General features: G+C 41.1%; 1 protein-coding gene across 3 annotated transcripts in view; it reads right to left on the bottom strand.

Moving 5' to 3' along the window:
* The window catches only part of LOC139753425 (protein sax-3-like), a 666,847-nt gene extending 646,389 nt beyond the window's left edge, over positions 1-20,458 (bottom strand). For 2 of the 3 annotated variants that reach the window (XM_071669920.1, XM_071669931.1), the window contains exon 1: positions 19,943-20,452. In XM_071669920.1, coding sequence (XP_071526021.1) covers positions 19,943-20,033 — 91 coding nt within the window. In that variant the 5' untranslated portion in view covers positions 20,034-20,452. Of the gene's footprint in view, positions 1-19,942 lie in introns of all 3 variants that reach the window. The other variant, XM_071669912.1, reaches the window with a different exon arrangement.
* Between the last annotated feature and the right edge of the window lie 2,722 nt (positions 20,459-23,180).

Below are 23,180 nucleotides of genomic sequence, written 5' to 3'. Positions count from 1 at the left end.
ACATGAACCCTCTCACACGTATTACCTCATACCCAACCACTAACCCGTAAGGGGAAAAAAATCATACCAACTCGTCGGAAGAAACACAACACTGACAAAGCACATTCCAGTTGCAATGACTTGACAAGCACCAAACAACCACCTCGCCCCCCTACAACTCATTCTTAAACTCGTCTCCCCCAGACATACACCTATCTGAAACTAAACTCCCCTGACACGTAAACTAGAGTACACCATTACCGCACTTCGTGACCTGCCTGGTGGACGTGGCTGGCTGCCTGAGCGCTGGTATAGCTCCCCAAACTGTCATGTGTAATGCACTGAAACCATAGTTCCCTATTCATAACCAGGCCCCACATACCTTTCCATAGTTTCCAACAGCAGCTTCACATGCTCTGATTTAGTCCAATGACACTATGTCGACCCCTGTATACCACATCATTCCAATTCACTCTATCCTGAGCAAGGCTTTCACCCTCCCCTATGCTTAGGCTCCGATCACTTGAAATATTTTTCACCCCAATCCTTCCAACTTATTCCCTCCACTTCTGACATATATATCCTCTTTGTCAGCCTCTCCCCACCCATTCTTTCCATATGTCTAAGCCATTTTTGTACAAACTTTTCAGCTCTCTCAACCACATTCTTTTTAGCATCACACCTCTCTCTTACACTTTCATCACTTAATGGATCAAACCACCCCACACCGCATACTGGCATCAAACATTTCACTTCCAAAACGTCCACCCTCCTCCGCACAACCTCATCTACAGTCCATGCTTCACATCCATATAACATTGTTGGGACTACTATACCTTCAAACATACCCATTTATGCCCTCCCAGATAACGACCATTCATTCCGCACATTCTTCAATGCTCTCACAAACTTCGCCCTGTAACCCACCCTATGGCTCACTTCCGCTTCCATGGTTCGTTTTGCCGCCATGTCCACTTCACTTCCTCCAGTTTCTACCCATTCAAACTCACACCCCATTAAACCTGTCCCTCTACCGTATTCAACCTAATAACCTTGCATTTATGTGTATTAACTCTCAACTTACTCCTCAAACACATTCTCCCAATATATATATATATAAATATATATATATATATATATATATATATATATATATATATATATATATATATATATATATATTATAGAATGTACGGTGCAAAAAAAGAAAAAAATACTTAAATGGCTACAAAGCAATAGTGGTATCATTTGCTTTTCTCTTAATCTAAGAGTAAAATGGTATAAATACAAAGCAAATTCATTCCGCTTTCTCAGAATCTGCTTATTAGCTTAGTGATGCGGGTAAACAGCATCAAAGAAAACGAAATGCTTTTACAACTGTTGCAGGTAAAGTATGTATTTCAGAGGAAAGCAGCAACGACTTTCAAATTGGTGTCTATCACAATTCATACAGGTGCAGGCTATTTATGTACGATAGTATTTATTTCCTAACTCCTTAACTATCTTTTTCAAAAGATAAATTACCACATCAACCACATCAAACACCCTAAACAGACACATGAATCACACTGCAGACACAGAGAGAGCAGTCATCCCCATAAACACAACACAGCCGCCTAACTACGCCGCATGGTCATCAGTACCCCTGGTCGTCCACTGCCAAACACCTGGTCACGTCACACGTGTTATCACGGCGTGAGGCCAGGTTGGTTGTCCACGGCGCGAGGGAGGTTATGACCAGTTGAGGCAGGGGACATGACGACGCCAGTCTCTCTGGGTTATGGCCCATCATTCCCCCCTCCTCAACCCCCATCGCACAAAACGGTTTCTTTTTGTTCCCTCGCTTTTTTTTTTTGGCTTTTTTTTTTACGTGATATATACAGAGGTGTAGTGTGGGAGTATCGGGGCTGTCGCCCGGCCGTTACTGCTGCAGCACACGGTGGCCCAGCGACACAATAGTCCACCAGATAGGGTGTGGTTCCGGAGGGAGCTAAATCAACAGCCACCATTGGACCTTTGAAAAAAAAAAAATCATTATGATTACATTTGCCTGGCTTGGAATTAAAAAACTGAAATTACATTTATCTGGCTGGATATCAGACATGGGGAAAAAATATGTAATTGCACGGAGATATTCCAGTGCCATTATAAAGTGATGGGAAAGTTCAACAAGTGTATGTCTGGCAAAATCAAGGGTCGACGTTTAAAAACAGTGGTGAAAACCCATGAGGAATAACGTATTGACTGAAGGAGCTACCCTTACGAATAATACAAAGCAAATCGACTTGTAGACAATATTCTATCTGAAAAGCCTTAAATAGCTTTCAGGAAAAGGTCATTCTCGGTCAGATCTCTCGCAATATTCGGGGCTCTGTCCTTAACAGACCAGCGGGTTCTGTTTGTTTTCATTTAGAAAGTTCGCTCGAACACCAAGAATGACCTACATATCCTCACCTCAAACAAGTCAAGACTGTATATAACATACTGATCTTCACCCACGAATGACTGATATATGTTCCGACCTTGACCAAACCAAGGCAAAACAAACTCCTTACTTTACCCAGGCCAAAAACACAACATCTCGCCTTAACCAAATATAAATTGTACGTATCCCAACCTGAACTAGTTCAAGACTACAAAGAGACATAAATGAAGTATTAAACTGGGGAACCGTAAACAACATGCTACTCAGTGGAGATAAACTTCAATTCCTCTGGTCTGGGGAGAATGAGGAAATAAAAAAATACAGAGTCGGCCAGACACAGACGATGCCATAAACCAGCTGATTAATGAGAAAGATCTCAAAGTAATAAAGTCTGACGACCTAACCTTCAGCGAACACAACAAAACAATGGATGCCTCATGCAGAGGGATGGTAGGCTGGATCCTACGGAACTGCAAGAGAAGAGATGGAAAACCAGTAATGATATCATTCAGGGCGCTAATTCTTTCACGAACTGAATATTGCTGCATTCTAACATCATCCTGCAAGGCGGGTATCAGAAAATTTTTTTGAGTTCTTTCACAGCCCACATTAATGCAGTAAAAGAACTAAATCGATGGGAACTGCTGATATAACTGAGGCTATACTCCTTGGAGCGCAGACGGGGAGAGGTATATCATCATCTATAACTGAAATATCCAAGAAGGTATAGTTCCCAACTTACATTCGACACTAACATCCTACTGGCATAGCAAGCGTGGAAGACTGTAAAATACTACCTCTGAAATCAAAAGCAATATACATAAACAGAGAGACCGCCTTAAATATACGGGGCCCGAGACTCTTCAACACCTTGTTAGCTATCATCAGAAACCTCATGGGATACATAGTAGAGCAGTTTATGGGTGCCCTAGACAGGTACCTACAAAGCGTACCAGACCACCAAGTCCGTGCGGGCAGCGGCTTCAAACATTTGGTCGATCAACGACCCAATCCAACAGCCTGGGCTCAACCCAGGCTGTTTGGGGCGAAGACCCACAAAGACTTCACCAGTGCATCCCAACCTTACCTGGTGAACTATCCTAACACAGACGACGACTAGTATATTCCTACCTAATCCAGGCAGAGACTGTACGTATCCCGACCTTAACAAAGCCAAAACAGAATACATACCGACATTAATCGAACCAAGACTACATATCCCAACCTTAACCAGAACAATGCCATACACATCCCGACCTTAACTTGGCCCACAGGAGTACACATAATGGCTTCAACCAGTCCAAAACTATAACCATCCCAACCTTCAACTTGCCAAGACTCTACAAAGTCACAACCATAAAAACCTTGACTTCCTACCACCCAAGACAAGTATACACAATCCGACCTTCACCAGACCTACTTACCTTATTCCTTGGAGGCTCGTCCAACTGCACAGCTCTGAGACCAAACCGCACTGTTGCTCACTCTTGCCAATGAGATCGTTCGAGCCCGCATCCAAGTGGCCTACTTCACTCACTCTCCAAAACCCCGTGTAATTAGGCACATCCCGAATGAAATCAACGCTATGCACACACACACACACACACACACACACACACACACACACACACACACACACACAAACTTAAATTGTACACATTCACACCCTATCCAGATCACGACTTTTCACACCAACACCTTAATCATGCCAGAACTTTGCATACACCGATCTTTAGTAAGCCAAAGCTATACACTTACCGACCTTTAACTAGGTCAAGGCTGTGCATATGGTCACTTAAACGAAGTCAAAACTGTACACGGACCAATCTCAACGTACATATACTGACCTTAGCCACGTCAAGCCTGAACACATGCCAACTTTTATCAAGCCACATCTATACACATACCGATCTCAACCAAGCCTCTGCATATATCGACCTTAAGCAGTTCAAGACTGAACACACTGACCATAATTAGGTCTATATGTGCTAAGTCAGGACAAACTGTATATACATAAGCTTAACTAGGCTAAAACTCTGAATACTGTGACATTTGCCGGGCCAACACTTAAGCAGCCATAAATGTTGGAAGTGGGATGTCCAAATGGGGGTTTCCTCTCCAAAAGTTAAGGCTTATCTACTTTTTTCAGTCGCTCTTGGAAGTCATTTAGTGGAACCTAATCTCTTGAATACACAACTTAACTTCTAAAAATCTGATTATTTTCATACTAAAAACCATGACATTGAAATTTAACATGGTTACACAAGAAGAACGGTAGCGTTACATTCTCTGGGAAGGCCCTGCTAAGTTGGCGAGAAATGGATGTACCTTCTATTAAGTTGGCCAATACTACACCATACACATCCAAACCTGGTAAATATCTGATGAGTGCCAGCTAAAATCTTCGGAGGTCTTCATCCCCAACTTCCTGAGCCTGCTGGCTTGAGTCGTTGGTCAACCAAGCAGCTGGAAGACGCAGCCCCCAGGCCCTAGGTACCTTCCACAGCCTGACTGGTCTGGTGCACTTTGTAAATCCTCATCCAGAGCACTCTCAACTTCTCCGACGTCCTTCCAATGGTGTTTTCGATGATTGCAGGCATATTGTTGATGAGTCTTAGGTCCCGGTTGCTCAAGATATTCTTTCTTTTTGCGCATACAGCACCTTTGGATTTCAGAGGCAGGATTCACACAAGGTCTAGATTGTAAGCATGCCTAGAAGGCCCTAGCTCGTAATCAAGACGACTTTAACCACGAAAGAATTATGCCTCACCTTGAACTTTTAAACGTAGCGGATATACACATGCTCACCCTGACCACGCCAAGCCTAATCACATTCCGAGAATGATAAGGCCTGGTGAAAATAAAGTAAGTGTGTTTTCTATTCAACCTTATCTTCGCCTTAGGTATCTATATCCGTCACTTAATCACGCCAAGATCTGTAAATAGAGCAGCCTGTGAAAGTCTGAGAACGTGCACATCCAAACCTTAACAAAACCAGGGCGTGTCCACAGCCCCATTCTATCCTGGACAAGTAAACAATCCAGTCTGAGCAGGACATGACTGTATACAAACCCTTAACCTCAACATTAATGTCAACAAACAGACCTTTCATCCAGCAACTTCTGCAAGCAACCCAACCCTAAACTGCCCACATCAGCTTCCTTAAAGGGCGTTTCTGCCTTATAATCGTACTTTCGTTAATCTCTTTAGTATTCAAAGGTAGATACAGACGAGTCTTCCAAATCGATGCAAGATGTAACACAAAGACTGTAAACATCCTCTTAATCTGGCAGAGACCATGAACACTTCGCTCTTTAACTGACACAGAAGGTAAAGAAGCAACCTTAACCTTGCGATGATTGCACACATCTCAACCTGAACTGGGTCACGATTGTTCACACAGTGATCCAAATCTTGGCAAGGTTGTAAACATCCTAACCAACAGTGAACGCATCCCGACCTTATTCTAACCATAACTGCGCATTCTAGCCTTAACCTTACTTTGTTTGTAATCATACTGACCTTAATTAATTAGCCACGACTGTAGACATCCTGACCTCCCCATTGTCAAGACTCTACACATCTTGACCTCAACCTTGCCAAGTCTGTATACAACACAACACTCACACAACCAAATAAGTACAGTGCTAAGCCTTTGTTGGCCTGGACAAGCGTATACACATACGCCAATCTCACTTTCACGGCACTAAAAATGATCCCAATCTGGCATGGAGTAACATACCTGAACATGAACCTTGAAATCATTTACGAAAATAATTGAGTCCTTTGTGTCTGGCCAATTAATGAAACTGGCAATTCATTAATTTTAATCAGAGTTCATCTGTGCGAAACAGATAGGAAAAAAAACACTTAGGCGTCCGAAAAGTGCAGCCCACCATTCCAGATTGTTATCAGGGGTCGTTCTGGCCAAGCCCATCGGTCTCGATTAACTGAGAAGGGAGTTCTCGTCTTATCGAGCAGGTCTGCGTTTTGTGTGTGTGTGTGTGTGTGTGTGTGTGTGTGTGTGTGTCACAGTCGCGACACGAGTCGATTCTGGCGTCACCTTATATCGAGCCCTCGCCTGCAGCTCCTCTGATCACAATCGCAACTCGGTCAATATTATTCTTACCACACACACAAGAACCGTCGAGCTCGCCCGCTACATCTAGCCACCGCCCGGAACCAAGTCTAAACAGTTCTGAAAACAAAAGCGACTCATATCAGGCACCAGGTTCGCCAGTCTGTCGCGATTACCAACAATCAGCAAACGGAATCATTACCAATATGGACAATGGCTGCTTATCAGATAAGAAACCACAGCCTTAAACATGATGTTCACAGTATACACAGCAACCAATCAGGCAGTGGTACGTGGTCAATCGATACCTGACGGACAACACAGCCACTCAGAGCCCGACATTTGCCCACACGTTACCCCCATCAGACACGCTCCTTAGTACAGTAAAACGAATCAGACTGGCGCCACTCGGCCAATCAGTCTCAGTCAACGAGTTTATTATAATAAATCATTAGACAACCATCTTGACGTTGACCATGAATAAGGATGAAGTGTATTTATTCATCGCGGCTGGAAGAAGAGTCGGATTACGGGAAGCCTAGCAACCATGTTGGTTCTGTTTGCTGGTGCTGCTTGCCTGAGCCGAGGCCTGATGCTATAGCACTCGCTCCCACACCTGTTTGGAGGTGCTGAAGACAAACACGACCCCACCTCGATGGGGAAACTGATGGTGCGCAACTCAGCGCACGTAATAACGACGATCGACTCCGCTGGACTGTGAATGTAGTGCTGACTGGTGCAGATATCATGGCACCAGCATACCACTAGTACGACGAGAAGAGACGGTCCAATCAAGCATCACAAGATCACGCTACCTCATCAAATACCACAGAACCACAATGCCCCAGCAAGAATTACGGCCCCGGCTTATACAAAGAATGACGGGACGAAGGAACTCTAGTCAAGGATGATGACAGTACCCCATCAAGTATGACGAGGACGAACCTGTCTCGTCATTTATAACGAGACGAGCCCATCCCCACAGATTGACTCAACTATGCTCTTGTGCTGTTACCTATTGCTTCTGCTTCTGTTCAATGTGTCTATTGGTTGAAATGCGATCTTGTGTGTCTACTGGCACAGATGAGCACTGGTGCTGGTACATACTCCGACATCTGAGGGTTCATACTCGTGTCGACCGATTTAGTTGATCTCTGATGTCGATGTCTACTGATTGAGATGGGCTTTGATGCTGGTCCCTATTGCCTTAAACACGCTCTGGTGTGTCAACTTCATCAGCTGAATTTTGGTGCTGATGTCTGTTATTTCAGTATACTGCCCCAGCCGAATTCTAGTGCTGAAGTCAATCTACTGCCTCAGTTCAGCTATCATCAGAAACACCATATGATGCGCAGTAGAGAAGTTCAAAAGTGTGCTGGGCAAGTGCTTACAATATGTTCCAGACCAGCCAGGCTGTGGATGTATGGGGCCTGAGGGCTGCTGCTTCCAACAGCTTGGTCGACCAACGACCCAGTCCAGAAGCTGGGCCTATCCCGGGCTGTGGGGATGTGGACTTCATCAGGTATTCACCAGGTACTCTGGTGGCTACTGCCTAATCTGAGCATGACTTCAAGTGCGTATCGTCGCTGCTAGATTCTAGGAAGAGTGTCTGCTGCCTCACTTCGAATTCTGGTATTGGCGTCAACTGCCTCACTAAGGCCTTGGTGTCTACCATCCTAGCTAAACCTAGTTTTGAGAGTCTGCTTGTAGTAATATGTATTTCTGTTGTGTGCCAAGCGTCAAGATATACCATGATCTAATTCTGGAGAACCCTGAAGACATGGTTCCTTGCCTTTATTCGCAAAGAGCTCCTTAATGGCACAACTGATTCACAAAAATATTACCTAGAACACAGAAGCTGCGATAAGGACTTCATAATAAAGTGTAATAAGGACCTTATAAGAGACAGAATAATTCAAATTTTCGAGGCCCATAATAGTTTACAACATTGGCTGGAGATATGAGAAACACTATGGGTTAACCCTTCATTAGGGAAACTAAAAAAAAAAAGTCTCGAAAAGTACCAACAAAGTGTATCAGATTAGGCTCGATGGCGTGGTTACGGCGGTCCACTGGCAACACAACGGCCTGGTCCTAGATCGAGCAGATGAGGCAGACGACTTCAGAACACGTCAGCAGGAGTTCATCTGATGTCATTCGCTTCAACCAAGTCCTTATGTGGATGTTTGCTGTATTACTGTCCAATGTCTCAACTAAGTTCTAGGACCATTATCTACTACCTCAACTGAGGCCTGACGTACGGATATCTATCCTCAGCTTAGTACTGACGTCTACTATCTCAGCCTAACTAAATCAGCTGAGGTCTGAGGCTGCAGATACCTATCATCTAAACTGAAGACTAATGTTGGTACCTAATATCTCGATCTAAGTCTTGGCCTTGGTACCTACTAGCTCTCTAAGGCATGACGTTGGTTCCTTCAACCTAGCCCGGGGTAATCTATTCTCCTAACACAGTAACGTAATTATACAAACTAATAAAAAAAAAAGTTAATGAAGGCTTAAATTCGAGCGGGAAGATAGAGATAGGCGCCACAATCATCCTGTTTTAATTGAGTTTCGATATATATATATATATTCACATCATCAGAATCTGGACTTACAAATACGGTTTATTAGCTGACATTCGAAAACATTAAAACATATCATATCTGGAGTTTACATAAACATATATAATAAAATAAATATATGCAGTCACAATACAAAGCTATAAAAGCCTGAAACAGGAATTTTCTTAAATGGATTAAAACAATATAAACTTCTGAGTCTCTCCTCCATAAAGGATCAAGACCATTACTGAACAATAAATACTTTTGCACAGGATGAATTATCACTTAGGTCTGTTTTTTTTTCTATTCAACGTAAGTACAGATTCCACTGTTCCAAGTTCAATTATATCAGTAAACCTAGAAATGAATACAAAAGCCTCTCTAATTAGTTGATGATCACCGCTTCTGCAGTGATCTCTAACAGCTGAAAGACTCAGCTCTTTCAACACTGAATTAGTGTGAGAGGATACACAACGGTATTGCTGATCTACTCTCACTCTGAACTCGAGCTTTGAGCTATACCAATGATGATATGCAATCACTGGTGTGAGGCCAGAGGCCATCTTCTCTTTATGCTTAAAGAATGAGTTAATTGAAAAGCTGTTAAGAATAAATCGAGTCAATTTGAGGATAAAATTTACTTTAACTCCTTTATGTTACCACTTATATAATCATGATATGGACAGCTGACTTATCTGACTTCCTTGGCTAAATGATAGATGGGGTAAGCAGGTTGATATTTACTATTTAGAAATCACTCAACATTATGTTAAAACAGATAAGGTGATTGTGAACTATTACATGAAAAGGATATAATACTATATATATAATAAACGGCAAAGGATGTGAAATCTGAATAGATGTGTTATCGACCGGTACGCTCTCCAGACAGAACCAATTCACATCCACCATATCTTTTTCAAATAAAACAATAAACAGTTTCGAAATGACTTATATCAACCTGCTATCCCCAGCTATACTGCACCCAAGGAAATAAGTAAAAATTTCCATATTATGCTCAATTGAGTGATTGTGATTACGGAATAAACCAAAATTGTGCCATAAGGAACTCTTATCCTCAAATTGGTTTTGAATGCACTTTTTTTTACTAATAACTTCTTGATTAACTCGTTCTCTGAACATAATAAAGTGGTACCCTTTGCTCTTATACCAATGATTGTACGAAATCATAGGTGTTCAGGCTGCTCTGCTGAATATATATTGGTAGCTCAAAGCTCCAATTTAAAGTGAGTCGATCACCACCTTGGTATATAAGCACGCACTAATGGTCATTTAAAATATCCGAGTTTTTCAGGAGTCAGATATCACTACAGAAGCAATGATCATCCAACCAGTTCGGGATGATTTCGTAAATACTTCTAGATACACTTATGAAGTTGAACATCAAGCAATGGAATCCATATTTACAGTTATAGGTGATTATTCATCCCCTACAAAACTGTACATTCTTCAGCAGTTGTCTCGTTCTGTCATGGAAGGAACCTGACGTTTATATTGCTTTAATCTTATACATGTTTATGGGACTGGAGGTGTGATAAGTGCTTAACGCTTTCAGTCGCCTACCGGTAATCTACTACAGTTGCAGACGCTGATGATCTGAGCACGTCTCGAGACGTCCTTAAAACTAGATGACTGTGGCACTTTTCTACCTCATCCTACTCAGTACACCGTCCCATAAGACAAGATTCATTGTTGTTGATGTTATATATATATATATATATATATATATATATATATATATATATATATATATATATATATATATATATATTCCTATGAGTCCACGGGGAAAATGAAACACGATAAGTTCCCAAGTGCACTTTCGTGTAATAAACACATCACCAGGGGGGATACAAGAAAGAAATATATCAGTCTTGTATCTCCCCTGGAACCATGGAAGCGGAATTGAATCATAGGATGGGGGAGGGGGCGAAAATTCTGGGAGCCTTGAAGAGTATGTGGAAGTCGAGAACATTATCTCCGAAAGCAAAAATGGGTATGTTTGAAGGAATAGTGGTTCCAACAATGTTGTATGGCTGCGAGGCGTGGGCTATGGATAGAGTTGTGCGCAGGAGGTTGGATGTGCTGGAAATAAGATGTTTGAGGACAATATGTGGTGTGAGGTGGTTTGATCGAGTAAGTGATAATAGGGTAACAGAAATGTGTGGTAATAAAAAGAGTGTGGTTGAGAGAGCAGAAGAGGGTGTTTTGAAATGGTTTGGTCACATGGAGAAAATGAGTGAGGAAAGATTGACAAAGAGGATATATGTGTCAGAGGTGGAGGGAACTAGGAGAAGTGGGAGACCAAATTGGAGGAGGAAAGATGGAGTGAAAAAGATTTTGAGTAATCGGGGCCTGAACATGCAGGGGGGTGAAAGGCGTGCAAGGAATAGAGTGAATTGGAACGATGTGGTATACCGGGACCGACGTGCTGTCAATGGATTGAACCAGGGCATGTGAAGCGTCTGGGGTAAACCATGGAAAGTTCTGTGGGGCCTGGATGTGGAAAGGGAGCTGTGGTTTCGGTGCATTTTTACATGACAGCTAGAGACTGAGTGTGAACGAATGGGGCCTTTTTTGGCTTTTCCTAGCACTAACTCGCACACATGAGGGGGGAAGGGGTTGTTAATACATGTGTGGCGAGGTGGCGATGGGAATGAATAAGGGCAGACAGTATGAATTATGTACATGTGTATATATGTATATGTCTGTGTGCGTATATATATGTGTACATTGAGATGTATAGGTATGTATATTTGCGTGTGTGGACGTGTATGTATATGCATGTGTATGTGGGTGGGTTGGGCCATTCTTTCGTCTGTTTCCTTGCGCTATCTCGCTAACGCGGGAGACAGCGACAAAGCAAAATAAATAAATAAATAATAAATGAATAAATATATATATATATATATATATATATATATATATATATATATATATATATATATATATATATATATATATATGAGGGAAAGGGAACAGCCAACATATTTTCACAAACTTCTATAAACGTATTCACTGACACTCCGAGAGATAAACATTCTTCAGGGCTTTTGACCAAAGAAACCCAAAGTAACAACACATACACCGCGCACCCGCCGCCACTCGTAACCCAGTGAGACAACACTGGAAAAAGGAAAAAATAAAAAGAAAAAATTATATATATATTTATATATATATATATATATATATATATATATATATATATATATATATATATATATATATGAGTCATGATGTTCTTCTCCAAGAAAAGTTATTTTCTCAACAGAACAAAGAAACGACAAAGGTGCAACTTCCCTCACCCCCCACCACCACGACAGGCCCCCACCAAGACTACCTTAATGAGCCAGCCGTGTGCACCCGTGTTAGCGTATGCTACTGAGGTGCGATAAGATCGATTAATTTAATGCCTCCTTCATTATGATAAGGACATATAAATGAACTGCAATTAATACCAAATTCGAGGTGCTGAATATGGATGAGGAGGACTCACCGTCTAGTTGGGGGTCAAACTTTATTACCGGGACCATAAAAAAAAAAGAACAGGTATATTTCCAAGATAATGGACATGCCAATCTGCCGGGCAAAACGCTTCATTCTCAAAATCTGAATAAATACCCATGCATCATCCTGGTGGCGGTGATAACGGTGTAAAAACCTGAATTGAGTTTACGTGCAGTGTTGACCAGGCTGGCGGAGACCTGGGTGAAAATAGGCTCCTTGATGGGTTCACATGATTACGTCTATAGGTAACACTCCATGAAGCAGGTCTGTGTTAAAGGAATGGAATGACCTAGGAGAGAGTGGGTGCAGCTGGTGAACGACAGATTGGCTAAGCTTTCCGTGGAAATTATAATGAGGAAGGAAATGGCTAGAGAAAGATAAGTCAGAGCTGAGGGAGCCTATGATAAATAGCGAGCAAGAAAAAGACGGACGTGATAATGGTTCGCAAGAGGACTAGGCAAAGGATAAACCTGAAATACATCTGACCTGAAGAAAATGCTATGGGGAAGTACAAGGCCGAGTTCAGGACAAAGCTGGATTAACATACAAAAAAGAAGACAGACTTGAAAATATGGGTCTAACAAGACAATTGACGAGGCGCAACATCAAGTAATGAGTCTATTGTCTCCATGACAAATTACGTATAAAACCAATGATGTATATTGGTAGTGGTAGTTAACAAAAGTATATGAAGAAATATATAAAGCGCGTTACAAGAAAAAACAATAGGGTCCTAGGAATCTCATGCAAGGAAAAAGAAAAATGATAAGAATTCAAGTACAATATAAAAGGATTAAAGACTTCATGTCCTCTCCCATTTCAGTATTATTTTCACGACGTCTTGCTGTCTATTCTCGTACAACCAAAGCATGAGAGACATAACTATGATGCCTTAATGAAAACCGAAAAACCATGAGTCTCATCTATCCATGAAATCAATAAACATGCGGCTGAGCTAAAGTTTTCAGATGGGATGAATCACTTCATGTACTGCTAAGAGTGCGATATGTGGATATGACCTGCACAACCAGTCGGCCTACAATTGTTGTTCTTTTAAAGTAGCGTTTTATCGAGTGTGACGTGACCCACTAATAAAGAAAACTAAGACAGCAACATTGCTCTATACCTCGGAAACTACACGATTCCCTAAAGAAAAAAAGTCGTTTCTTTCAAGAATTTACGACTCGCGATTAGAAAACCGGATCCCTAAACATCAGACAAATCAAACATTAATCATCCGAAAGCAATCCAGTTAAGACAGGAAACGGTCGGCCATTTCAGTCCTCAAACCCAACGTTCAACTCATGCAGAGAGACATTGCCGTACCATCTCCAGCTCTTACCGTCTTCTAACACGTTAATATAATATACTAACATTAGATAATACGTTTGATGCATCGCTCCAGGTAACAACAAATCACCAACAGCTCAAGTTAAACAATATATATAAAACTGACATGCAATCCAGTAAGAGTCTGTGCATGATATATACAAGAAAGCCCTTGACAAATATCTACGAGTGTACCCGGTCAAGCCTTTGGGCCTCAGCATCAAACAGTCTGACTGATCAGAGAAGCAATATTGCAGCTTGACTCAAGTCAGACGGTTGAGACAAGCCTTGTAAGTCGACGTAATATATATATATATATATATATATATATATATATATATATCCCTGGGGATAGGGGAGAAAGAATACTTCCCACGTATTCCCTGCGTGTCGTAGAAGGCGACTAAAAGGGGAGGGAGCGGGTGGCTGGAAATCCTCCCCTTTCTTGTTTTTTTTTAATTTTCCAAAAGAAGGAACAGAGAAGGGGGTCAGGTGAGGATATTCTCTCTAAGGCCCAGTTCTCTGTTCTTAATGCTACCTCGCTAACGCGGGAAATGGCAAATAGTATGAAAAAAAAAAAAAAAAAAAAAATATATATATATATATATATATATATATATATATATATATATATATATATATATATGTGCGTGTGTGTGTGTGTGTGTATTCGTGTTAGCAGCAGGAATATTTTCTTTAATGCACTGTTAAAGTAGTCCAATGCATATTTAACACTCACTAGCTTTGTTTGTTTTTCAGTTTTTCTCACTGCACGTTTTTATTTATCAGAAAAAGTACGATTCAAATGTATCATATTAGTATGAAATTAATATAGGATATCTACTTCACACTTCATTTGATGAAGCAAAACGTGTGGTGAGAAAAATTGAAAAAAAAAAAAAGAGTATTAAATATGCATTAGTCTTTAACAAAGTGTTAAAGTATATATTCCCTGCGTGTCGAAGGCGACTTAAAGGAGAGGGAGCGGGGGGCTGGAAATCCCCCCCCCCCTCTCGTTTTTCCAAAAAATGGAGCAGAGAAGGGGGCCAAGTGAGGATATTCCCTTAAAGGCTCAGTCCTCTGTATTTGGCGCTACCACGCTGACACGGGAAATGGCGAATTGTATGAAAAAAAAAAAAAAAAAAAAAAAAAATATATATATATATATATATATATATATATATATATATATATATATATATATATATATATATATCCCATGCACGTCTAACACGTGCCTCGGGCCTCGATCACTCAGAAGTATATTTCATTCCGTCCTTCTATCTCATCCGCGGTGTCCCTATTCTCCATGCTCCATCCACATACACCTCTTATACTCTCTTTGTCAGCCTCTCTCCACTCATCCTCTTCTCATGTACAAACCATTTCAGTACACTCTGTTTAGCTTTCTTAACAATACTCTCCTCACTACCACATATCTGCCTTACCATATCATATCTTATACCACATACAGTCCACGAGCATTTCATTTCCAACGTATGGAAGACTGAAATTCTACTTCTGAAACCCAGAGGTGCGATATGCACAATAAGAGGGAGCATCTTTAACATCTCAGGTCCAAGACTCTTCATCCCCTGGTCAGGCTATAATCAAGAACAGCATGGGAAGCTCAACAGAGAAATCTAAGAGTATACTGGACAAGTACCTACAGAGTATACCAGACCAGCTAGGCTGTGAGGGATAAATGGGCCTTAAGGCTACGGCTTCCGACAGCTTGGTCGACCAACGACCCAGTTCAACATCTTGGGCTAGCCACGGTTGTGGGGGTAAGACCTCCAAAGCCTTCACCAGGTATTCACATCCAACTTCCTCCGTACTTATTTATCTAAGGGCCACGGCTCGCATCCATACAACACCGTCGGGAGGAGTATACCATCAAACATAACCATCTCTCTCCTCAGATACAGTGACCTCACTTTCCAAAGACTCACTGCATCCAGGATCATAACTCCCTCATACATCCTATCTAGGTGGCTTACTTGAGCTCCCATGTTTCCATCTAATGTCTTAACCACTCCCAGGTACAGTATCTAAAACAACTTCTTTCACGTTCTCTGTATTCAAACCCACACTCCAAATAACTTCTCTCTCTTCGCTGCTGAACTAAATTACATCACTTTTATTCACATATTTTTCGATTTTCTTTTTTCAAGCACTCCCAAATTGAGACATGCTTCCGCAGTTTCTCACTCTAATCCGCCATCAGAGCTGTGCCATCAGCAAACATCAACTGATTTCCCCTAATCTAAAACAAAAATTGCTTGGTTGCTCTTACGATGATCTAAGTTCTTTGAGTCCCCTGGTCAGCAGGACCAAGAATCTTTCATATGTTGGATGATTAAGTTCTAATCCTGAAGACAGGCATCGTGAGCTGAAGTTACACTGCTTTGCCTTACTGTACATAACCGGAGTGGTGACATATCACAAAGCAAACCATCCCTCTTATGCCTATAGTTAATACATTTTTGTGAATAGAGACTGGATATCATGCTTTTCAAGGTTTTCCGCGAGTCTATATTCATATATTTCGATTTCATCTGCATTCCAAAGGACAAAAATGAATTATTTCAGACGTTTCCAGTGCCTATGGTCTTTGTTAAGTTAATGTGACATTTCAATTCTCCGTTTCAAAGACAACGTTACAAATAACTATTCATTTGACGAGAGTTTAACCTTACTGAATTGTACCATCATTCGCTTTGCCTTATATATCTATATATATTTACCATTCCCTTGCTCCTGATTGAAGCGCAGCCTTAAAGCTGAGGGAGCCCTATGAAAGGGGTCCTATGGTTGCATAATCAAATCATTATCTGATCACAATTATCATAAATATCATTATTTCTATTATCATTCTCATCATTTTTACTACCAATACCATTGTTATTATTATCATTATCATTATTATTATTATTATCATTATTACGATAATCATTATTATTATCCTTATTATTATATCATAAAACCTTAGGATCCCTTCGTGAAAGGTGTCCTGGGACAATAAGGCCAGAAGCCTCCGTCGCTACCTGAACCTAAAGCGATAACCAACTACACTCAAGCAGGATCATGATGGGCTTCTTTGAAGCGAGTAGCTCTATGACAAGATTGTACTCTCTTTCGTCGACTGACGATGATAAAGCCTCTCCAAAGGTGACTTCCCTCGTGGTGTAATGCAAGAAAAAACTACGATTTTCTTTTCTCACACAATGGAGACTAAAAAGATTTCTTTCTGTACGTTTGGACACTTAAAACCTGAGGGTTTCATCTTTACTGAGGTATTTGTACAAGTCGACGTTTATCTGTCGTGATACTCAAAATCCATTAATGTCGTAGATGGCATTATCGAACTGTCTGCACAACTGGTTCCCATGGATTTCTCAGCCGATGCATCGCACTGATTCCCCCGATTATCTTATTCTGCTGATTTATGTGATTGGCATTCTTCGTAACGTAGCACCGGTAGTTAAGAATTACCGGTCAGGCAGGTGCGTTGTAAGTGCAGTGATAGAATAATACTTTTCATACGATAAAATCAGGGATCCGCGTTCATATCTCCAACGGGGACCATGTTCAGCAAATTTTTAAAACTTTACTGCCACGGGCCGTCATACGTACGCAGGCAATGTCAAGGGTTGTTAGCGTTGTGCATCGAGTGAAACGAAGAACTACAAATCTTCATGGAAGACTTAACGATCTTTTTTTCTCACTCTCTCTTCCTCTCTGCCAATAATTCTCAACTAACATAAACTTATCAAACCGATGATCAGGTTAGAGCCGCTGACCACAAATGTCAGTCTATTGTTAAACATATACTGGTCGTGAAGTAACTGATTAAACCTTAAGTACTTTGACCTCCTATCCATGATGAAGCTGGATAGCACAGAATTAACAATGCAACCGGATTCCCAGTTATCTGAAATTCAACCGGCAACCGGTTTGCACTGCTACTGCCTAACACGCCGATCTCCATTATTGTAGTTCGTTTTAATAATCCGTTTACTCAAACTAGGGTAACATATATATAGCTCCTGTATGTCAGAGTAAATTCTGAAGCCATCGACAGTAAAATACCTCAAAAAATTCGAACTAAGTAAATGTGAGTCGAGTACAGTATGATTAACTGACTGAAGGTACAACAGACATCTCATCATAAAATGCACAGAAGAATATTTCGTACACTATCTTTTCCAGTTACCAGAATTCGTCTTGTCAACTAGCCACTGTGATATGTAATCTATGCCACTCACAGCATCGTTAGTCAGCGAATGTTAGCTAACCTTAATTTCGGTTTACAAGTGAAACGAACGAAACAGAAGTTCCTTTTTGTTTGCCCAGCATTAACAAACGAATCTGTCCAAGATGTAAAAGGTTTACGGTAATAAAGGTAATACTTTTATTTCCTTGCACCACATCATCTTTAAACTTATTGATTTATCCTACAGAAGACAAGTTACATTATTGAGATTCCTACAAACTACAAATTCATCTCAAATGAAAAAAAAAGAAAATATCGGCTAATTAGCTATGGTCTGAATCTTTTCTAAATTAGCCCTACTAATCTAACCCAACCCTGTGCATTCTAACCCAGCTAGCTAATTTGAGCAGAAAAATAAAATTCCATTCTTCGATATTCAGAATAATAATTAGCGGGAATCTCGATGACTGCAATAACTCTTCTATAGGATAAGTCGAGAAATCCTCAATTAAAATAGCGAAGAATTTAAATAATTATCGAAATTCGTATCAGTCATTCCGCGATCCTAATTAACCATACGCAAGGCCTGGTACCCAATGGTGTACTGAAATATACTGAATACGTTTTTTATTAATTTCAAGTACTTTTGGTTTATTCTAAATCCTCTTCTGCAAAGGCCCTCCAACCAGACACCTACACTAAATTAACAAGTTTACTACGGCGTAACTTATTTATCGTGTAGGTATTTTCCTCCCTCCCCAGCCAGCCTGTAGCACTGTCCAGTTACTAACGTGAATGTACACCATCGTCAAGCCAACTAGCCAACTAGTCGTGTGTCAGGTTCGCCTTGAGTGAGCAGGGACTGTACCTCATCATTTCGTGGGGTACCGCAGTTTTAAACGCTGTCTTCTCATGGAGATGTCTACTACTGAAGTAAGGTGTGATAACATTAACATTTCACCCGACAAGGTATTCAAAAATGCGCCACTACTGTGTGAAATTTAACCTAACCCCATTATATTCAACTCATACCACAGGAAAACTATTCTGAAACCCTTAAGCACAAATAACTCTAAAACAAAAACAATTACAAAGATCAAATGACTATATCACTATTGAAATTCACATTAATATCTCGACATTTCTCTTACTATATAGCCGACTACTAGCGACTGGGTAACGATTATCAATCTTGAACGTCCCTTTAAGAACCAAATGCTCAACGAACAAGACTTAGAAATCTTGATTGTATACTTAATGACCACTGAACACAGAGTACAGTAATGCATGTATAATCAAAACATATTTCAAAAACTTCCATTCCTCAAAATATCGAAATACATAGCCACGAGTACAAACAAAAAACATTACCTGGTGAAGTGCCATTTCGGGTTTTGCGAGTAAGAACCTCGTCCTCTGGAATTACTTTCTAGTTAAAGGTGATGAAGGATTACATTCATCAAATATCATACTTCTCTCGCTACGTAAATAACTTTACAAAAAATAAATTTACAGTTTAATCCAGCCAAAAAGTCTCGAGTAAGCAAAATTACAGAAAGTCCGTACTGAGGGATTAAACTGGGTTCATATACTCTACAGAGGCTGAGTGACGTGTTGTCTAATTCGACAAAAACAGAACATTATCTACCAATACTTTTCTGGAGCCTTGTACTATGAGTTACGTCTGAGCGTCCCTGTTTATGCGACTTTCCAATACACAAAACCACACGGTATTGCCTCCAGTCCGACGTTTTTCAGCATGTCTGAAATTCATCGATAAGAGGGGATTTAAAAGTTGGAAAAAGTACTCAAAACCTTACCTGTACAAGGAGCTATAATGACAGCCAGCACGGCCGACAGCAAGACGGGCGTGTAGCCACCACCGTGGGTGCCGACAACCTCCCCGCCCATCTTGGGGGTTTCACGTGTAGCCTACTGAAGGCACACGGCTCGTTCAGTTTCACTATCTTTCCCCTGCATGATTTTCTACATTCCTTGTTGTCCCTGGAACTGCACAAAAATCCTGACGGTGTTTGGTTTGCTTTAATGGTGATCGTAATTCAATACTCCAATATACGTATATTTATACCAACTCTTCACTTGCTTCACTACAGCTGTACTCTGTAAACAACTTTTTAAAACATGTGCTTCACCAATCCCACATAACAACACAGAAATCCACTACTTTTTCACTCAACTACATGATCCAGGTAAGCGTCTAGGTCACTAGGCCCGCTCATTAACTGCACGATAAATCATCCATACATTGCAGTACACCTACGTTCCCGCAACGGAGCGTCAGCCTTCCCGCCTTCCACAGTGTCTCAGCGTAGACTGACTTGCTCGGCGAGTGTAAGTTGAATCAGCCGGAGCACCACGAGGCTCAGTTGCCAGCGTCGATATTTTTCCTATATTTTGAAGTTGCCAGCGCTACCTTTAAAACATATATACTTTTTCCTTCATTTCAGAAAGAATCCTGCGTTTCGGTCATCAATATTACGAAATACATACAACTTGCTTAACCACGATATTAGTGTTCAGACTTTCATCCAAACCCCCTTACAAACTTGTTCAGTGTTACTTCACATATATCTGAAATTTTTACTAATCTGTTTGATTAGGGGAATTGTTAATAAATAATTTGTAGACAAAGTTGATTATATGCCTCGCGAAACTGAGGGAAAAATTAGATCACTGAGAAATACTGATTCCATTTACCCTTCACCGGGCCGGGGGTGAAGTGGACTCAGCACCGCTGATGAGGCTCTGGTGACGGAAAAAAAAAGAATGCCAACCAGAGCCATCATGCCTTATGCTGTTTTTGTCATATCCTCTACACTATTAATTTCGACTACCGATGGATAATGAACATCTGTCGACATTTTCATGTGCAAATTAAAAGTCGTGGTTTGAGATTTTACGGACGTGTCAGCATACACCCAAATTTATAATTTCACATTTTTTTTCACAAATACTTGCAGACACTGACTTAAGATAGAATGGGGACCCACGAGTGTAAACATCCTCCACGTTCAGTGCAAATAAGGAATTACAAATAAGTTATTATACACAGCGTTACTGACCATGAATCAACACGGAAAAGCCCAGGGTCGGACCCACATCGGTTCGAATCCTCGGCGTGGTAGCAAGTCGACAATCACCCTGGGTGTTCATCCTTACTTCGGTGCTCGTCGGTAAATGGGTACTGACCGGACTTAAGGCTGGGGAGCGTGTGTGTGTGTGTGTGTGTGTGTCTGTGATTATTATCTGTGTGTTACGAGGGAAGAGTTTTACACTTTTCTTGCCTCGTTTCTTAATTTTGCATATATGTACCGTGTTTTAACTCCTATGTATGTATAGACACACACCCTATCTCGTGTAAGTGTGTGCGTATATATATATATATATATATATATATATATATATATATATATATATTTTTTTTTTTTTTTTTTTTTTGCTTTGTCGCTGTCTCCCGCGTTTGCGAGGTAGCGCAAGGAAACAGACGAAAGAAATGGCCCAACCCCCCCATACACATGTATATACATACGTCCAGACACGCAAATATACATACCTACACAGCTTTCCATGGTTTACCCCAGACGCTTCACATGCCTTGATTCAATCCACTGACAGCACGTCAACCCCGGTATAACACATCGCTCCAATTCACTCTATTCCTTGCCCTCCTTTCACCCTCCTGCATGTTCAGGCCCCGATCACACAAAATCTTTTTCACTCCATCTTTCCACCTCCAATTTGGTCTCCCTCTTCTCCTCGTTCCCTCCACCTCCGACACATATATCCTCTTGGTCAATCTTTCCTCACTCATTCTCTCCATGTGCCCAAACCACTTCAAAACACCCTCTTCTGCTCTCTCAACCACGCTCTTTTTATTTCCACACATCTCTCTTACCCTTACGTTACTCACTCGATCAAACCACCTCACACCACACATTGTCCTCAAACATCTCAATTCCAGCACATCCATCCTCCTGCGCACAACTCTATCCATAGCCCACGCCTCGCAACCATACAACATTGTTGGAACCACTATTCCTTCAAACATACCCATTTTTGCTTTCCGAGATAATGTTCTCGACTTCCACACATTCTTCAAGGCCCCCAGAATTTTCGCCCCCTCCCCCACCCTATGATCCACTTCCGCTTCCATGGTTCCATCCGCTGCCAGATCCACTCCCAGATATCTAAAACACTTCACTTCCTCCAGTTTTTCTCCATTCAAACTCACCTCCCAACTGACTTGACCCTCAACCCTACTGTACCTAATAACCTTGCTCTTATTCACATTTACTCTTAACTTTCTTCTTCCACACACTTTACCAAACTCAGTCACCAGCTTCAGCAGTTTCTCACATGAATCAGCCACCAGCGCTGTATCATCAGCGAACAACAACTGACTCACTTCCCAAGCTCTCTCATCCCCAACAGACTTCATACTTGCCCCTCTTTCCAAAACTCTTGCATTTACCTCCCTAACAACCCCATCCATAAACAAATTAAACAACCATGGAGACATCACACACCCCTGCCGCAAACCTACATTCACTGAGAACCAATCACCTTCCTCTCTTCCTACACGTACACATGCCTTACATCCTCGATAAAAACTTTTCACTGCTTCTAACAACTTTCCTCCCACACCATATATTCTTAATACCTTCCACAGAGCATCTCTATCACCTCTATCATATGCCTTCTTCAGATCCATAAATGCTACATACAAATCCATTTGCTTTTCTAAGTATTTCTCACATACATTCTTCAAAGCAAACACCTGATCCACACATCCTCTACCACTTCTGAAACCACACTGCTCTTCCCCAATCTGATGCTCTGTACATGCCTTCACCCTCTCAATCAATACCCTCCCATATAATTTACCAGGAATACTCAACAAACTTATACCTCTGTAATTTGAGCACTCACTCTTATCCCCTTTGCCTTTGTACAATGGCACTATGCACGCATTCCGCCAATCCTCAGGCACCTCACCATGAGTCATACATACATTAAATAACCTTACCAACCAGTCAA

This window comes from Panulirus ornatus, chromosome 2 (assembly GCF_036320965.1).
Source record: "Panulirus ornatus isolate Po-2019 chromosome 2, ASM3632096v1, whole genome shotgun sequence".
Classification (NCBI taxonomy): domain Eukaryota; kingdom Metazoa; phylum Arthropoda; class Malacostraca; order Decapoda; family Palinuridae; genus Panulirus; species Panulirus ornatus.
The sequence above is the reverse complement of the archived record's forward strand: the minus strand, read 5'-3'. Positions and strand labels throughout refer to the sequence as shown.